Source organism: Lepus europaeus, chromosome X (assembly GCF_033115175.1).
Source record: "Lepus europaeus isolate LE1 chromosome X, mLepTim1.pri, whole genome shotgun sequence".
Taxonomy (NCBI): Eukaryota; Metazoa; Chordata; class Mammalia; order Lagomorpha; family Leporidae; genus Lepus; species Lepus europaeus.
Window position 1 is genome coordinate 21,908,116 of NC_084850.1, and position 15,521 is coordinate 21,923,636.

At 39.6% G+C, this 15,521-nt stretch overlaps 1 protein-coding gene across 4 annotated transcripts in view; it reads right to left on the reverse strand.

The window, feature by feature from the left end:
* PHF6 (PHD finger protein 6) overlaps window positions 1–14,996 on the reverse strand; it is a 67,164-nt gene extending 52,168 nt beyond the window's left edge. For 3 of the 4 annotated variants that reach the window (XM_062183719.1, XM_062183720.1, XM_062183718.1), the window contains exons 1-3: window positions 14,835–14,996; window positions 10,725–10,908; window positions 10,397–10,498 (exon numbers count right to left, since the gene is read on the reverse strand). In XM_062183719.1, the coding sequence (XP_062039703.1) occupies window positions 10,397–10,498; window positions 10,725–10,862 (240 nt within the window). In that variant the 5' untranslated portion in view covers window positions 10,863–10,908; window positions 14,835–14,996. The remainder of the gene's footprint in view (window positions 1–10,396; window positions 10,499–10,724; window positions 10,909–14,834) is intronic. The other variant, XM_062183721.1, reaches the window with a different exon arrangement.
* Between the last annotated feature and the right edge of the window lie 525 nt (window positions 14,997–15,521).

Consider the following 15,521-nt stretch of genomic DNA (forward strand, 5'->3'; position numbering starts at 1 on the left):
CCTGACCCATATATCAGATATTTTCTTGAGAGCTTCTTTCTTTCTGTCAACACACATATAAAGGTTACATAGAAATAAGAATGATCTCAAAATATCCTGCTAGTGTCGTAATGTGAAGTTCTTGATTTAAACAGATTTACTCTCCTATTAGTTTGCTACCTTAGTAGGCCTAGTAAACCTCAATGCCAGTTCCAAATTGGGGAGATTTGAAAAGGCAACTTTATCCTCTTATAGGTCTCTGTGTGGCATCTCTATACAGCTATTAGACGCTACACTAACTTAAAGGTAAGCTGTGCTATACATCAGTTTCACGGAGCTGACCCACAGATGAAAGAGGAACTAAGTCACATATGAGAGTGGGTACAAGAACTATCAGGACCATGACTTAGTTAAAGTCTGGTAGGAATCAGAGTTTGGGACATAGCTGTTCCTCAGGCACCTGAATTACACCAGGACTGAAATTTAGTTTGCAAAATGAAATCTTAAGTAGCGAAAGGAAAAATATTGCTTTCCAGCTAAGGGGTAGTAAAACTAGAATGAGATGGCCAACTTCTAGGGTATGCAGAAAAAGGCTCTTGGGGAAAAGCTTCAATCTGATGTCTAGACAGAGCCACATGGAACCCAGGGAGGAAGCACTCCCTGCAATGTAGCTTTGCCCAGCTTACTTGCTGTATATCTACTACACATGTAAGTGATTACAGGGGTTCAGATATAAATTCTCAAAGTATTGTAGTTACTACTCTCAAAACACCTGCTCCAAGAAAACAGCTACAAATGCACAGTGACTGCAAAGGAAGGCACAAAAACAGCCCGTGTTCTTGAGCCTGTAGGCAAAGAGAAAAATGACAAAAGTACTGGTAGTGGATGACGGGATACTTAGGATATTTTCACAGAAGATCAGAATCAAAAAGAAGTGGGAACAGCTCACCTCACACAGGTGCTTGGTTTTTGGTTTTATTAACAGATAACTATCTCCAGTTAAAAATCAGAAAGCAGAATAGTGCAATTGTGTTAAGTTTTCAGAGATGCCCTTTCAAATCGTACTTAACTCCAAGTTCACTGCTTTATGGTAACTCCACGCATAGCCAACATAGAGAATAGGGTGCCCTCTGAATTACTGGCTAACTGACAGCTGCCTGATTTGTTTATTAAAAATTCCTTTTAAAAAGTATGCATGGGAGGGTGGAATATGAATTCATTAACTGTTTTTGTTTAATCCTACAGCTACTGTTTTAAAAAGCCCAGCATTTTAATATCATAAAAACACCAACATGGCTGGCGCCGCGGCTCACTAGGCTAATCCTCCGCCTTGCGGTGCCGGCACACCGGGTTCTAGTCCCGGTCGGGGCACCGATCCTGTCCCGGTTGCCCCTCTTCCAGGCCAGCTCTCTGCTGTGGCCAGGGAGTGCAGTGGAGGATGGCCCAAGTCCTTGGGCCCTGCACCCCATGGGAGACCAGGAGAAGCACCTGGCTCCTGCCATTGGATCAGCGCGGTGCGCTGGCTGCAGCGCGCCTACCGCGGTGGCCATTGGAGGGTGAACCAACGGCAAAAAGGAAGACCTTTCTCTCTGTCTCTCTCTCACTGTCCACTCTGCCTATCAAAAATAAAAAAAAAAACACCAACATAAAAACATAAACATAACACTGCATAAAAGGTCTAAATGGAAAGAAAGCAACAATGAAATCCAAAAGCTGTCAAAGTCATTGAAAAGTGACAGGTTGTTTGAAAACCACATTAGGACCTTAAATTCCAGGCACTTCTAAAAAAATGAGGTAACTGAAAATTACTTGCTAAGTTTTTAATGGTATAACAGAGTAAGTCTAAGTACTTATTAAATACATCATTTCAGGAGTCTTGAAGCTAGAAGGAAGTGAACTAAGCCTGTCAGGTTCTTACTTAACCTAATCTTCCAATCTTGTTTGGAGTAACATATATTCCAACTCCATATAACATTTGGATCACAATAGATAAGGAATATAAATTCTCTTATTGGAGTGTGTGAAATCTTGTTTTCCATATTTTCTAAGATACGGGTTTCATGCTACATGCTGTATTTAATTTCTGAAGAGAAGTACTCTACCCAACTAAATATGAAGACAGTCCCCAAAGCAAGACATCATAAATTATTTTGTATCACTGGTTTTGGTTCTCCCCTATTAGCATAAATAAATGAGAATTATGTAATGACATAAATTTATAGTATTCCCAATTATAAAAAAAATTAAATGAAGGCAAAGAAAAAATGGTGCATTAAAAAAAAACTTATTCAGTAATAATCAAAGACACAATTTTCTCCATCATTAGACTTAATGTTTCTCTTTAGCCTTCTGGTTATTCTTAGTTACCTTAAAAGTAAAGTTCATTTTAATATAAATGACAAATAAAATACTTGCACACATTAAAATTAATCTGCATGCCATAGTTGGAGTTTGGTAAAAAAATTCCTATGAATACATTCATAACGCATGTACACAGATGATAATGGGGTCACTGAGCAAATCTTCAAAAAATGAAATCTACCTCATTCCCTCCCCAAATAACCTAAGGCAAACCTCCTGTAGGTCCAATTCAGCCCACCACTTCATTGTGTAAATAAAATTTTATTGGATTACAGCTGTGCTCATTTCTTTGCGTATTGTCTGTGATTTTAACTGAGCTCATGTGGCTTGCAAAGTCTTAGTATTTATTATCTGGTCCTTTACAGAAAAATGTTGCTAACCACTATCCTAAAACAATGATGCATGGCCAAAAGAGTGCATCAAAAATCACCTGGGAACTCTTTTTAAAAGATACCCAACTGCAATTCACCTCTTGCCCCCCAATTTCGTGAAGCTGCTTAGGTACCATTGCTCTAAGGATTTAGTAGCACCAATAGTCACCTAGCATCTTCTGCTTCTACATACGCAGACAGCAAAGTGGTGGTGAGTGCTCCATCCAGCCCTTACTGAAAGCTAAATGAGCCACATACTCTAAACAGCACAGGTGTTTAATATTTATTTAATGTTTGTGCCCACTTCCTCCTCCTTGAAACTTTTTCCCCATTGACTCTCATGGTGAAACACATTTCAAATATCATTTTATATGGAGCCTTCTGATATCTCCGGTAGAATTAATTTTGGTCCTCTTTCCCAGTTCTCCTGTGGCAGTCTTTACATACTTGCAAGGATAACCCATATTTATTCATATTTACATTTAAACTGCCTATCATTGTGCTTGGTGCAAAGTAGGTACTCAACTAAATATTTTCAAAAGGACAGGCAAAAAATACAATCCAAGTGTCCCACAGTCCATAGTATAGAAGGGGATAAAGGCTTATGCACACGCATAACGTCTTGTATATAGGACAAGTAAAATTTGAAGTTTGAGCTGGACTTCAAAAACACAACTTTTGAGAAGAAAAGGGAACTGCACGGGTGAACATCAGTACACGCACAGCAGTGGGAGCAGGCAAACAGAAGTAGTTCAGGAAACAGGAGAGCAGAGAGGAATCAAAAAGGTGAGATAATAATGGCAGGCTAAAGCCTCTGGGTATTATTTTGTATAATAATAAGCAAGGAATCATGAAAGGTTTTGAGTAAGGGACACTAAGTTATAAAAGCAGAGCCCAAGTAATCACCAGCATTGCACTGGAAGATGGGAATTAGCTATAGGGTAGTTTCAAGAAAGACAACAGGGCACAGACATCCCAGAAATAGACTCAACATGAACGAAGAAGAAGGAATTGAAGTTCAGGGATTCACAAAAGAGAATGAGGTTTCAGGGTGAGGGAGTTATGAATACTGGTTGGGACAGGTTCAGTTTAAGATGCCTGCAGGACATCTATGTAGAGCAGATAACTATGCTGCCACCACTGTACTTCATTCTCCACGGTGCCTATTGTATATCACTTGTCTCCTGAAAAATCCTATGCCCTTTCCCATCCCTATCTTCCTGTGTTGAAATCCCTATCTATTTTTTTTTTGAGATTTAAAAGCAAGATTTATTAGAGTCAAAGACCTCCAGCCAGAGCAGCACAAAGTGGGGCTCCAGGGGAGGAAAAACCTGAAGGGGCTGGGGTGGTGGGGTTTCTAAGTACAATTTGGGGGAAAAAAGAAACTTCAGCTTCACATTCAATTACAAGGCGGAGACAAAACCCAAAAGACCTCATTTGCAATCTTTTATCCTATTTGGCTAGTGTTTTGGCTTTCCAGGAGTCCTGTCTGAACATTTAAAGACCCTGCTGCAATCAGCCCACCTCACTCAACTCTAGTCCATTACTGCCTATCTCAATGACCCATGCTAGTATGGCTAATTTATTTCCTATACTCAACAACATCCTTTTAGTTTTACCACCTTTAGGAAGCAGTGTTAACTCCATAATTACATAAGACTGAAGAATAAAAAGGTGTACAAAATGAAGTGTCATATATGCAGATTCGTGGTAGGTCCAACACCTATTAATAAACTGTCAAATTTAGACACCTGTTTCTTGACAGTGTCAGCACTCCACTGGTACTGAGTACATAAAGACTACATAAAATGTCTTTTTATTTTCAGAGGCCGCAGGTAATGATCAAAACATTCTTACATGGGATGCATATAGGATTGTCATTCTAAAAATTAAGGGACTATTTACAAAACATATCAATTAACAGGAATCTAATTATATCCTAAATTCAGTACTATTTCCATCTTTATGAGAAAACTAAGCTCTAGGCCAGCGCCGAGGCTCAATAGGCTAATCCTCTGCCTGTGGCACCGGCACACTGGGTTCTAGTTCTGGTCGGGGCGCCGGATTCTGTCTCGGTTGCTCCTCTTCCAGGCCAGCTCTCTGCTGTGGCCCAGGAGTGCAGTGGAGAATGGCCCAAGTCCTTGGGTCCTGCACCCGCATGGGAGACCAGGAGAAGCACCTGGCTCCTGGCTTCGGATCAGCGCAGTGCGCTGGCCACAGCGGCCATTGGAGGGTGAACCAACGGTAAAGGAAGACCTTTCTCTCTGTCTCTCTCACTGTCCACTCTGCCTGTCAAAAAAAAAAAAAAAAAAGAAAAAAAAGAAAAAAGAAAGAAAAAGAAAAGTAGGCTCTAATCATCTCATTTTTAAAAATGTGATTTGGAGGTGGGTATCTTAAAAGACGGGCTAGTGTAACCTGATGATTAGGATTCTGTCTTTGGAGCCAACTGGCCCTGGATTCTAATCATAGCTCTGCACTTATTAGCTCTATGACCATTCAAGCTACTTTCCTGAGCCTCAGTTTCCATAGGTGTAAGGTAAAAAGAAATACTTTCCTATTTCATAGTATGACTGAAGATTAAACAGGATTACACATTTAAAATACTCAGCCTAGTCCCCAGCACATATGAAGTATTCAATAAATGTTAGCTATTTCTACTGCTAGGGAAAAGCAGGAAAATGTTCAGAGAATTTCATAAGTCAGTTGAGTAAAATTTAGTTTTGAAAGGGAAAGTCGGCCGGCGCCGTGGCTTAACAGGCTAATCCTCTGCTTTGCAGTGCCGGCACACCAGGTTCTAGTCCCGGTTGGGGTGCCAGATTCTATCCCGGTTGCCCCTCTTCCAGGCCAGCTCTCTGCTATGGCCTGGGAAGGCAGTGGAGGATGGCCCAAGTGCTTGGGCCCTGCACCCGCATGGGAGACCAGGAGAAGCACCTGGCTCCTGCCATCGGATCAGCGCGGTGCGCCGGCCGCAGTGTGCCAACCACGGCGGCCGTTGGAGGGTGAACCAATGGCAAAAGTAAGACTTTTCTCTCTGTCTCTCTCTCTCACTGTCCACTCTGCCTGTCCAAAAAAAAAAAAAAAAAAAAAGAAAGAAACAAAGAAACAAAGAAAGAAAGGGAAAGTCTAGTTGTGAGGATGATCATCAAGTATATGAAGGATTTCTTTTCTTAAATAAGAGGAAAAAATCACTTTTTTAATGGGAGGAGACAGACCTCGAATAAACAGCTTTAAATTAAGAAAGAGGCTCGAGTAATACAGAAGGAAGAATTTCTCAACTCTGAACCAGTAACATATTATTGGTCCTGCTTTAGGTTACTTGGGGAAAGTCACAATTTCTTAACGTATTTAAACACAGGGCAGACAACAATCTTCTCTTGGATGGCTTGTAGGTTGGTCATCCCGCCTGGGGTAAGGAAGGTGAACTAAATGTCCTTCTGAACTCTTTCTGACACAGGTCCCAATTAGAATAGTGGCTATCCAACATAGATAATCTTAGTGACTGCATCACCTAGCTTTATCCAGAGAGAGTGTTCTTCAAATATACTGCTCTCCAATGTTTCCTTAAATTCAAAAAAAGCAATGATAAGTCATGATTTTACTTGGAAATTTGCATTTCTTGGCTAGATGGCTTTAGAGTAAGAATAGATGGTACAGATTGATGTTCTCCATATGGCTTCAGTAGGCACTAGAAGTCATTCTGGAAAAATTGTGTATCTATCTAAACTGGAAAAACAAGGCCTCAAATGATAAAAGCCTTAGCAGTCTATCAAATTTTTCATGGTCCATCTTGGCACTATGTCCTTAAAAATGATGTAAAAAGAGATGAATATGTTTATGTAGGATGGCTTTCCTCTTCTGATTCTTATGGCTGACTTGAAAACCTTGGACAATTGCCTATGGCAGCCAAGAACACAGAAACTGCACACCTGTACTTTCTTCCCTACTAGCCCACCATCCTCACAGGACTCAGACCCATCTGGTCTAAACTCTCACAAGTCTCAGCCTCTTCTCTCTGTCCTTTTCTTTGGGGGCAAATAAGCACCTTTGGTGCCAACTTCAGGTAGACTGGAATCTGTCTTGAAAGCACTCAGGGGCCAGTATTCCAGCTTTTGATTTTTCAGTGAGTATTCATGACCTACTTTTCACCAAGAAATCCAGATGAAAAAGAGCCAGGGCAAACAGGCTCACAGAATAAAATGCCTTAAAAAATCAATTAGGGAAGTTGGTTGTCTAGTTTATATGTACTTTACCTAGTTACATAAAGGCCTTCATGTGCCCCCCCCCCACATTTGATTTACAGCCCTTGTATTGGTTACACAAAATGTTTGCCACAGGAATACCCACATCCCATATCAGAATGCTTGGGTTCAAGTCTCAACTCTGCTTCTAATTCCAGCTTCCTGCTAATGTGTAACCCTGGGAAGCAGCAGGTGATTGTTGTTGGATCCCTGCTACCCTTGTGGGGGATCTGGATTGAATTCCAAGCTCGGGACTTTTGCCTCACCCATCCTTAGCTGTTTGAGGGCATTTGGGGAGTGAAACACAAGATGGGAGATCAAATAAATGAAAAGTAAAAAATAAAGGAAAATTTAAAAAGGCAAATCTCTGGAGGGTAAAGTAAAGAAAAAAATTAAAATCTGGAATTTTGGCTATTTGTTACATCTTCTTTTTAAAATAATTCAATTGGGGGGGTGGGGGCTGGCACCGTGGCGTAGCAGGTAAGTCACTGCCTGCAGTGCTGTCATCCCATATGGGTGCTGGTTCTAGTCCCGGCTGCTCTACTTCAGATCCAGCTCTCTGCTGTGGCCTGGGAAAGCAGTAGAAGATGGCCCAAGCCCTTGGGCCCCCGCACTCGCGTGGGGAAGCTCCTTGCTCCTGGCTTCGGATTGGCACATCTCCAGCCTTTGCAGCCATCTGGGGAGTGAAACAGCGATGGAAGACCTCTCTCTGCCTCTCCTTCTCTCTCTGTGTAACTCTGACTGTCAAGCAAATAAATAAATCTAAAAAAAAAAAAAGATTCAATGGGAAGCTGGCACTCCAGCGCAGGGGTTAGGCCACCACTTGTATTGTTGGCAACCCATTATCAGAATACTGGTTGGAGTCTCAAGTGCTCTGTTTCAGAACCAGCTCCCTGTTAATGGCCTGGGAAAGCAGCAGCAGATGGCCCAAGTGCTTGGGCCCCTGCACCCATGTGGGAGACCTGGATTGAGCTGCAGGCGCCTGTCTTCAGCCTCACTCAGTTCTGGCTGTTGCAGCATTTGGGGAGTGAATCAGCAGACGAAGACTGATCTCTTGCTTACTCTGTCACTTTGCCTTTCAAATAAATAAATCTTAAAAAAAAAAAAAACCTGTAAAACGTGATAGTGTGGAAGGAACAAAACTGAAGGTAAAGAGCGTCTCAAAAATTATTTCAAAGTTAAATACAGAAACCTGCTCTCCTATCCCCTAAGTAAGTTATTTAAATTTTGACATCTGGGGAGAAGGAAAGGGAGCAAAATGCTATGTCCAGGTTCAAAAGTTCTCTCCTCCTGCCACTGTTCCTCAATGTTAAATGCCTACAGTCTCAAAATGGCTTCTGAAACATCTTTTCTAAGGTAAATCTTTATCTCTTTCACAGTATTTTGCAGTCACACAACATCGCTACATAATAAGCAATGATGCAGCATTAGCTATTCACATTTGGCAAAGAGACAAATAAGTTGCTGACTTGTCTCAGGTTAAAGAATGTGTCAGTAGCAGTTATTAAAAAAATAGGCCTCATGACTTGCCAGACCAGCATGCTTTTCATTATCCTACAATGACATTAGCAGGATCTTACTTTTATTTACAACCACTAACTACAATGGGGGCTACCATTTATCAAGTCCTAACCATGTGCTGAACACTCTGTTAAGCCCTGTATATTCTCTCTCTTAATACTGGCAATAATTCCATGAGGCAAGTACTAACATTGTCCCCTTTTTGCAAGTGATGGAAACATGGCCTAGAGAAAGAAATCACTGACTCAGGGTCCCTCAGCGAATGAGGAACAGAGCTGAGATCTACTCAAGTCTGTTACTACAGCTTACGCTCTCACCTCCAGAATTGTTCCACTCTCTGGATCAAGGTCCAAGTTTAGTTACTTATAATATGCTACGCTTAAGGGGGAATTTAATGCCCTACACTCTAACATTAAAATTAATCAAAACAGTAATAGTGAAACTTGCATAAAGTTCTGATGTGTTCTTTGCAAACAGTCCAAATAAATTAAATCTCCAATGAATTTAGCAATATTGCTAGATGTATAGTGCCACTTCATGGCATATTTGTTAATGATATTTCAACATCAGAGACCAAAACTGCTCCAGTTCTGACTATAGCAGACATGCCAAATGACAAAAATGCTAACCAGTCAGGATATAGAAACATTTTCCAGGAATGATCATCATGACAAGGAATAAATAATGAGGTAATAAGGTTGACTGTCCAACTACTTCCAAATAACTAGTATTTTTTCTTTTCATCGGAGTTTGTTGTAAGGACTAAGAAATAAAAACATAATGCTCTAGTTCTCAAAAAAACCCAGCACATGTAACATGAAGAAATCTTTAAAAACCAAACAAAAATCACATTTTTAAAAATGGAGCTTTCATTTACTATCTACGATTCTGAGTGTGGGGAAAATAAAGATTTTCACAGCTTAGATCTCACAACAAAACAGTCTGACCTCTAAATTCTCATTTTTCACCAATACTGACACCAGAATTTGAGATAATTTATCCTGAAGTAAATCTCATACGTTATCTTTGAACTTAAATGCATTCATGTTACTTTTTTTTCCTTAATACTAGAAGACTGATAACCTTCCTCTTCCCATCACCATTTCATCCCAAAACTACCATCTAAGACTGTTTGCAAAATAAGAGATCATCCAATGACTAAAAACACAGACACAGCTTTAAAATAACAAAACATTTGATAGTGAAGCTACAGAAGGTGCAAGTACAGATGCAATTTCAATAAAGAGCTCAAACAAGAAAAAGAACTAAATGAAAATAAATTGCTTAATTAAATGTTTCAAAGTAAACCACAATGTGCCATAAATACCAATTGAAACGATACTACTTTTTCAATAGAGCAATATAATACCTTATCAATCTGGTTACTGATAGTAAAGACAACTACAGGGCCATTACCATAGTACAGTTTCAGAAAAATTTCTATAAAATTCACAGAAGTTATCCAAAATCATAAATGCTAGGTTATATAGTTGAATCACAGTAAAATACTTTGAGTGTCAAGTGCTAACATTTTCCTGTTGAGAGAGTATTTTCATCTTTACTTGAATGACCACAATAATTTGATGATGGAATATGAAATGTACCAGCATTATGGAAAATATCATTACAAATTTTAAAACATATTCAAATTAAGCAAACTGTTTGGTTTCTAAGTAAACACAACCTCTAAGAGGACTTTAATTCTTTTTGAAAAGAAAAAAATTGAATTATGTAAATAATGATTCACTCCTTTTTATTGAGTGGTAAATAAATTAAGCCCAGTCTTGGATTTTGCTGGCTCAGAAAAAAAAAAGCCTGTGATTTTAAATTATACTGTTAACAATGCAATATACTCTAAAATAAGCATTTCCTCCATAGTAAATTTAAAATAATTTTTATACTCAAGAGGCAGAAATACCAACTTACCAGCTTTGTGCCTCTTTTAATTTCCTTTTGGACATCTTCAATAGAAAATCCACCAAGACTTTCATTATCAGAGTGTGATGATACCAAGGCAGATGAAAATAGCTATAAATTACATTAAAAAATAAGGTTCATAAATAATTACTGTAAAACAATGAATGAGATGCTAAATTTAAAAGGAAATTTTCTACTACTAAAAACAGCATAGCAATAGTGATAAATCATTTTTTAAAATCCTAGCTGAGTTTTCTAAGTATTTAGGAATATTCATGTGCTATTAAGAGTCTCATGAGTGGCATCAAGGTTTCTTAGGTGCTGCCAGGATACTCACCATGCACTTATGGTGTGCTGCCACCTTCTGGTTTTCAGAGATCAGTAACTGTCCACATTCCTTGTCTCTATTGGATTTACAAAAGCCACATTTTCGCTGTCTTGTAGGCCCTTTTTTCTGTTCAATTGAGCTTGACATGATTTTTAAATCGCCTTTAGACTGCCACTTTAAGCCTTAAGAAATGCTACCGAGAATAAGAATGGCAATAAAACAGTTAATTTCATTTTAAAAATCAGTGTATACATATTCATGTCAGTTGTTTAATGTTTGACCTAGGTTTTAATACATTCATTTTTCAAATGGTTAGTTAATAATCAAATTAAACACAATAATCAATAAATGAAAAAGCATATACAACTTAATGTTAAAATCTAACATGCCTCCATAACAAATGTATTTATAGATAAATAACTAAGTGAAGTCTAGAGTGAGAAAAATCAAGCTGCTTCCAAATTAGGGAATATGGGAAACAATTAGAATTATTTCTGTGTGGATAAAAATGTATCATATTAAATCATCTGCTGGCAAAGCCTAATGCCAACTATATTTTATGTGTAACAAGGTACCCTTTCAAGGAGAAAATTATGTATCTAAGCAAAAACTACTAAGAGCACCACAAAACATCCAGAAGGAACAGGCTCCTATAACTGCCCAATTTCTTAAAGTTCACATGTTGATAAATCAGTAAAAGTAAAGTGTAGTTACTTAACCATGACTTTGGAACACTGATTTATTTTTAAACTTGAGTTATTTCTAAGTTTTAAAACATCATGTGTATGTATTTAATAAATTCATTTTTGCCACTCTTTTTCCTTTTCAAGTAAAAAAAATAAGCTTCTAACAAACTAGTCAAAGACATGAATTTTAGGATTCAGTTCTTTATAAAACAACTACATTATATGATGCTGCGATTTACTCCAAGTCTGCTTGGTAATTAAAGTCACAAACTGATAACGGACAATGGTTTTCTAAAGGTGGTAACTTCCATACTTACATTAATAATATTGTGTAATGGAAGGAAAAATTTTCTGAATGAGCCTTAAATTTGGTCGAATTATAATTATAGGTAGCATAGTCAAACAAAAAAGGGAAGAAAAACTCTGCCACAAAAGGTTTCAGATTTAGATCATCAATCTCAACATGGATTCTTCAGAACAACAGCAAACAGATTTAAAATCAGTTATTTCATTTTTGTAGTTTTCCCAAGTCAACAGTCCCGGAGCCAGGCTGTGAGAACACGTATCATAATCAATCCAATCTTAAACTTTTATTAAAAGTAATTAATTGATTAAAAGTTTTCCATTTTCATTATGTGAAAATGTTCATAATACTGTTTCAACAATGTAGTTTTCTGAGAAAGTACCTGTTCACCAAGAACAGTGACAGCTGGATGCCAGCAAGGTGGTAGTGTATCTACAAACCACTCAACATTTCTCAATATAAAAATTCAGATACTTCATCAAAATTAAGTGGGAAGCAACAAAGCAAACATGTCCTCTCATCATCAATTTACATCTGGAATTTTCTTTTTAACGAAACTTCAAAGGCCCTGACAGTCCTTGCTTTGATGGGTTTAACAAACTCTTAAGGCTATCTATAATTTTAAATACCTCAGTCTTCCAAACAGCCATCAGACACTTTGCAATAGTACTAAATTCACAGCACTGGCTATAAACCGTGAAACTGATTGAAAACAGGCAGCAAATACTTTTAGGATTAAACGGGAAAAAAAAAAGGACATAACAGAGAAACAAAAGAAACAAAAGGGGAAGTGTGTTTGCATTTGCTCAGGCAAGTATGTGCTCAGTTGTTTTATCCAGAAACTGCCCAAACCTTTAGAATTAACTATGCAAAACACCAAGATTCATAAATAGTGCCAAAAATTGCTATTTGAGGCTTAAATTAGTTTTCTTTACTACTATGCAGTGAATAGTAGGCACTCAAAAACCACTGTAATGTATTCAGCATTTCTCCCGCTCATGCTGGCCAGTTGAAAGGATGGCACATTATAAATCTAATCTGCACAGACATCTGTAATGTGTAATTTCTATACACTCCTAGCAGCGGGTATAAAACCGGCTTAAGATAAAATTCCTAGAGTGTAAATTACTTTTTATTCTTAAAATTAATGCTGAAATGGTACCCCCCAAATTCTATCCAGATTGAATTTGCCTCTTCCGATTAATAAACAGGTAAATTTCTCATGTGAATGGAGAACCTACTCTTCTACTTTTCACAGGCTGTAAAATCTAAAAGAGGGGGAAAAGGTACACTTTATTTTTCTGTAATTAGTTTAAATTTCATTTGCGAACAGAGCCCCCCCACACAAAAAGTACTACAAACCAATTGCAAACTTTCCCCAATGTACAATGACTAAATGGATTTTTCCACTAAAATTCAAATAATGCATCTGTGCATATCTTGCTAATTTTTCTATAGCCTCCTTGTAAAACATAAGTGGAAACAATGACTCCTGGCAAAAATGTCTTTATCAGGAAAATACAGACTTTTATCTAATGCTGTCACATTTGTGGTCTCTAGTTAAGCAGCATAGGGGCACTCCAAGGACCAATACTAAGGGGGTTTATAATGATCCACAGCTATATGGCATTTTAATTTTAGTTTACAATGGTTTTCAGGGCATGCCAAAATCAAAGTTTATCACTGTAACCCAACAATGGAACCTTTTCCTTTTAAAAAAGAACGTTGCAATATGGATGTTACAAAACAAAAATTAAAGAGACAACAGTAATAGGGTGAAAAACATAATGTAAATGCCTGGAAAACATATGAGAGCCAGATTAGTTAAGCTGAAGCGATCAATGCGTTTCTGATTTTCCAAGATGCTGTGAAGCGCCGAGACAGAAATAACCTGAAACAGCAAGGAGAGCATTCAAGAACCGAGTCGAGAGCTCATTCAATGTCTGGTATCTGAAAGAGCATTTTCACAGAAAAACAAACTAAATAAAAACAAAAACTGCACTTCCGGAAGATTAAAACACCCACACGCAGGCAAGTTGAAATATACACATCTGAATTTATAAACGTGATCCCCAAAAGAAGCAGTATTTGGCAGGAAAGTTACAGTGGAGAGAAATAAACGAACAAGAGATGTACCGGAAGGGCACCTGAATTTGGTTGCACGATATTGTTACACGCTTCGCACTGCTTTTTGCGGTTATTCAAAAGGAAACTAAAGGAATTTTCCAGTTGTTTCAAAATCAAGGGTAGAGAAGAATTTGAACCGTATGAATACGACCTGCTATTACGCAGTAAGCCCGTGAAAAGGTTTTTTTTTTTTTTTTCAAAAACAAAAAGATTTTAACTTCCACGCAGAACATCGAAACGAATGGAAATTGCAAAGGAACACGGTGCTCTTCGTCCATATAATAAAAGATGGTACACATTAACGTACCGATTCCTCTCCGTTATTTATTCCCCAATACACACTAAACTCCAAGATCTCCCTCTCTCTAATCAAGCGCTGGATAAACTCGCAAAACTATCTTCTTCTCAAATACTTCAGCAGGTTCCTTTCCGTAGTCAAGTCAAGGTCCCCTAATTGTCCTTTTGCAATCCTCCAGAAACCAGGAAAATAGTACCCTACCACTTTCTTTAGACCCCCTCCCCCAGGAGTTCGCCCTCCAATAGTCTTCGTTGTAAGCTTCGCCTTCTGCATCAGTTTCACCCCTAATTCCCCCCACCCCGGAGTTTTTCCTCATTCCGTAAGGCTAACCCTCTTGCCATTCTAACATTTTTTCCTCTTCTTACTCTTCCTAAACTGAATGTCTCCTTCTTCCCAAATGTGTCCTAAGCAACCGTAAACATTAAAAATTCCGCTTTTTCCCCTCTTCGGATGTCGCGCCCCCTCCCCCGAAGTCGAGGCTCAAGGCTAATGTCTCCTCCGGCACCTCCAAAGCACTTTCTCAGCAGCCTCTTCGCCAAGCGCCTACAATGAGCGGCGCTTCTGGGGTCCCTGACAATAAAGCGAGACCACCAAGAGTCCCCCCCTTAACAACGGGCAGGGGCGGCGGCCTGGCCACCGCCATCCTCCTTGTCTTCTCCCGCCGGGCAGAGAATGGGGGGTCCCAGGGTTCCGAGGGGACTCACCGGCGGGGCTTAGAGGCGGAGGGCGGGAGAGAAGCGCCAATGAGGGGAAAGAGAAAGAAGTCGGTATCGGTTCTCCTGCAGCGCCTGAGAGCGGGGCTCTGTCGCTGGAGGTTGTTTCCTTTCATTCGAGGAGAGACGGGCTCGCGGAGCGCCCTTACGTCACCCCCCTCGCACGCACACGTTCTCCGGCGCGTTTATACGTCTGGAGCGCGCCGCGGGCTCTGATTGGCTTCAGAGACAGGGCAAGTGAAGTCGCAGCACTACTACGCATGTGCAAACCGCCTCCTGTACGGATCGGGGTGGCTAGGCTCCGCCTCCTGGTCGCGCGCGTACCTTCTATTCTCCGCTCTGCCGCTTCGCCAAGTGTTTGGGGGCAGGATCCGAGGATATAGAGAAAGAGATTCAAAGATATCGCTGTGGGTTGGGCAGAGAAGGGACAGGGTTGGGACTAGAAACCGTTGGACTGGGGCCCTGGGTAACCGGTTTTCAACAGTGATTCGAGTGGGTAGGCCTTTTTCCCTTTACACTTGTTCACCAAGGCCTTTTCACATCCATTATTTCATTGTACTCCCGTGGCATCATTTTGAGGTCCTCCGTTCGCCTCATTTCACTGCCAGCAAAGACTGAGAAGCTCGTAGTGGACTCAGCCGGCCTGTACTTCAGTCCATGGGCGAATCGTTTTAACCT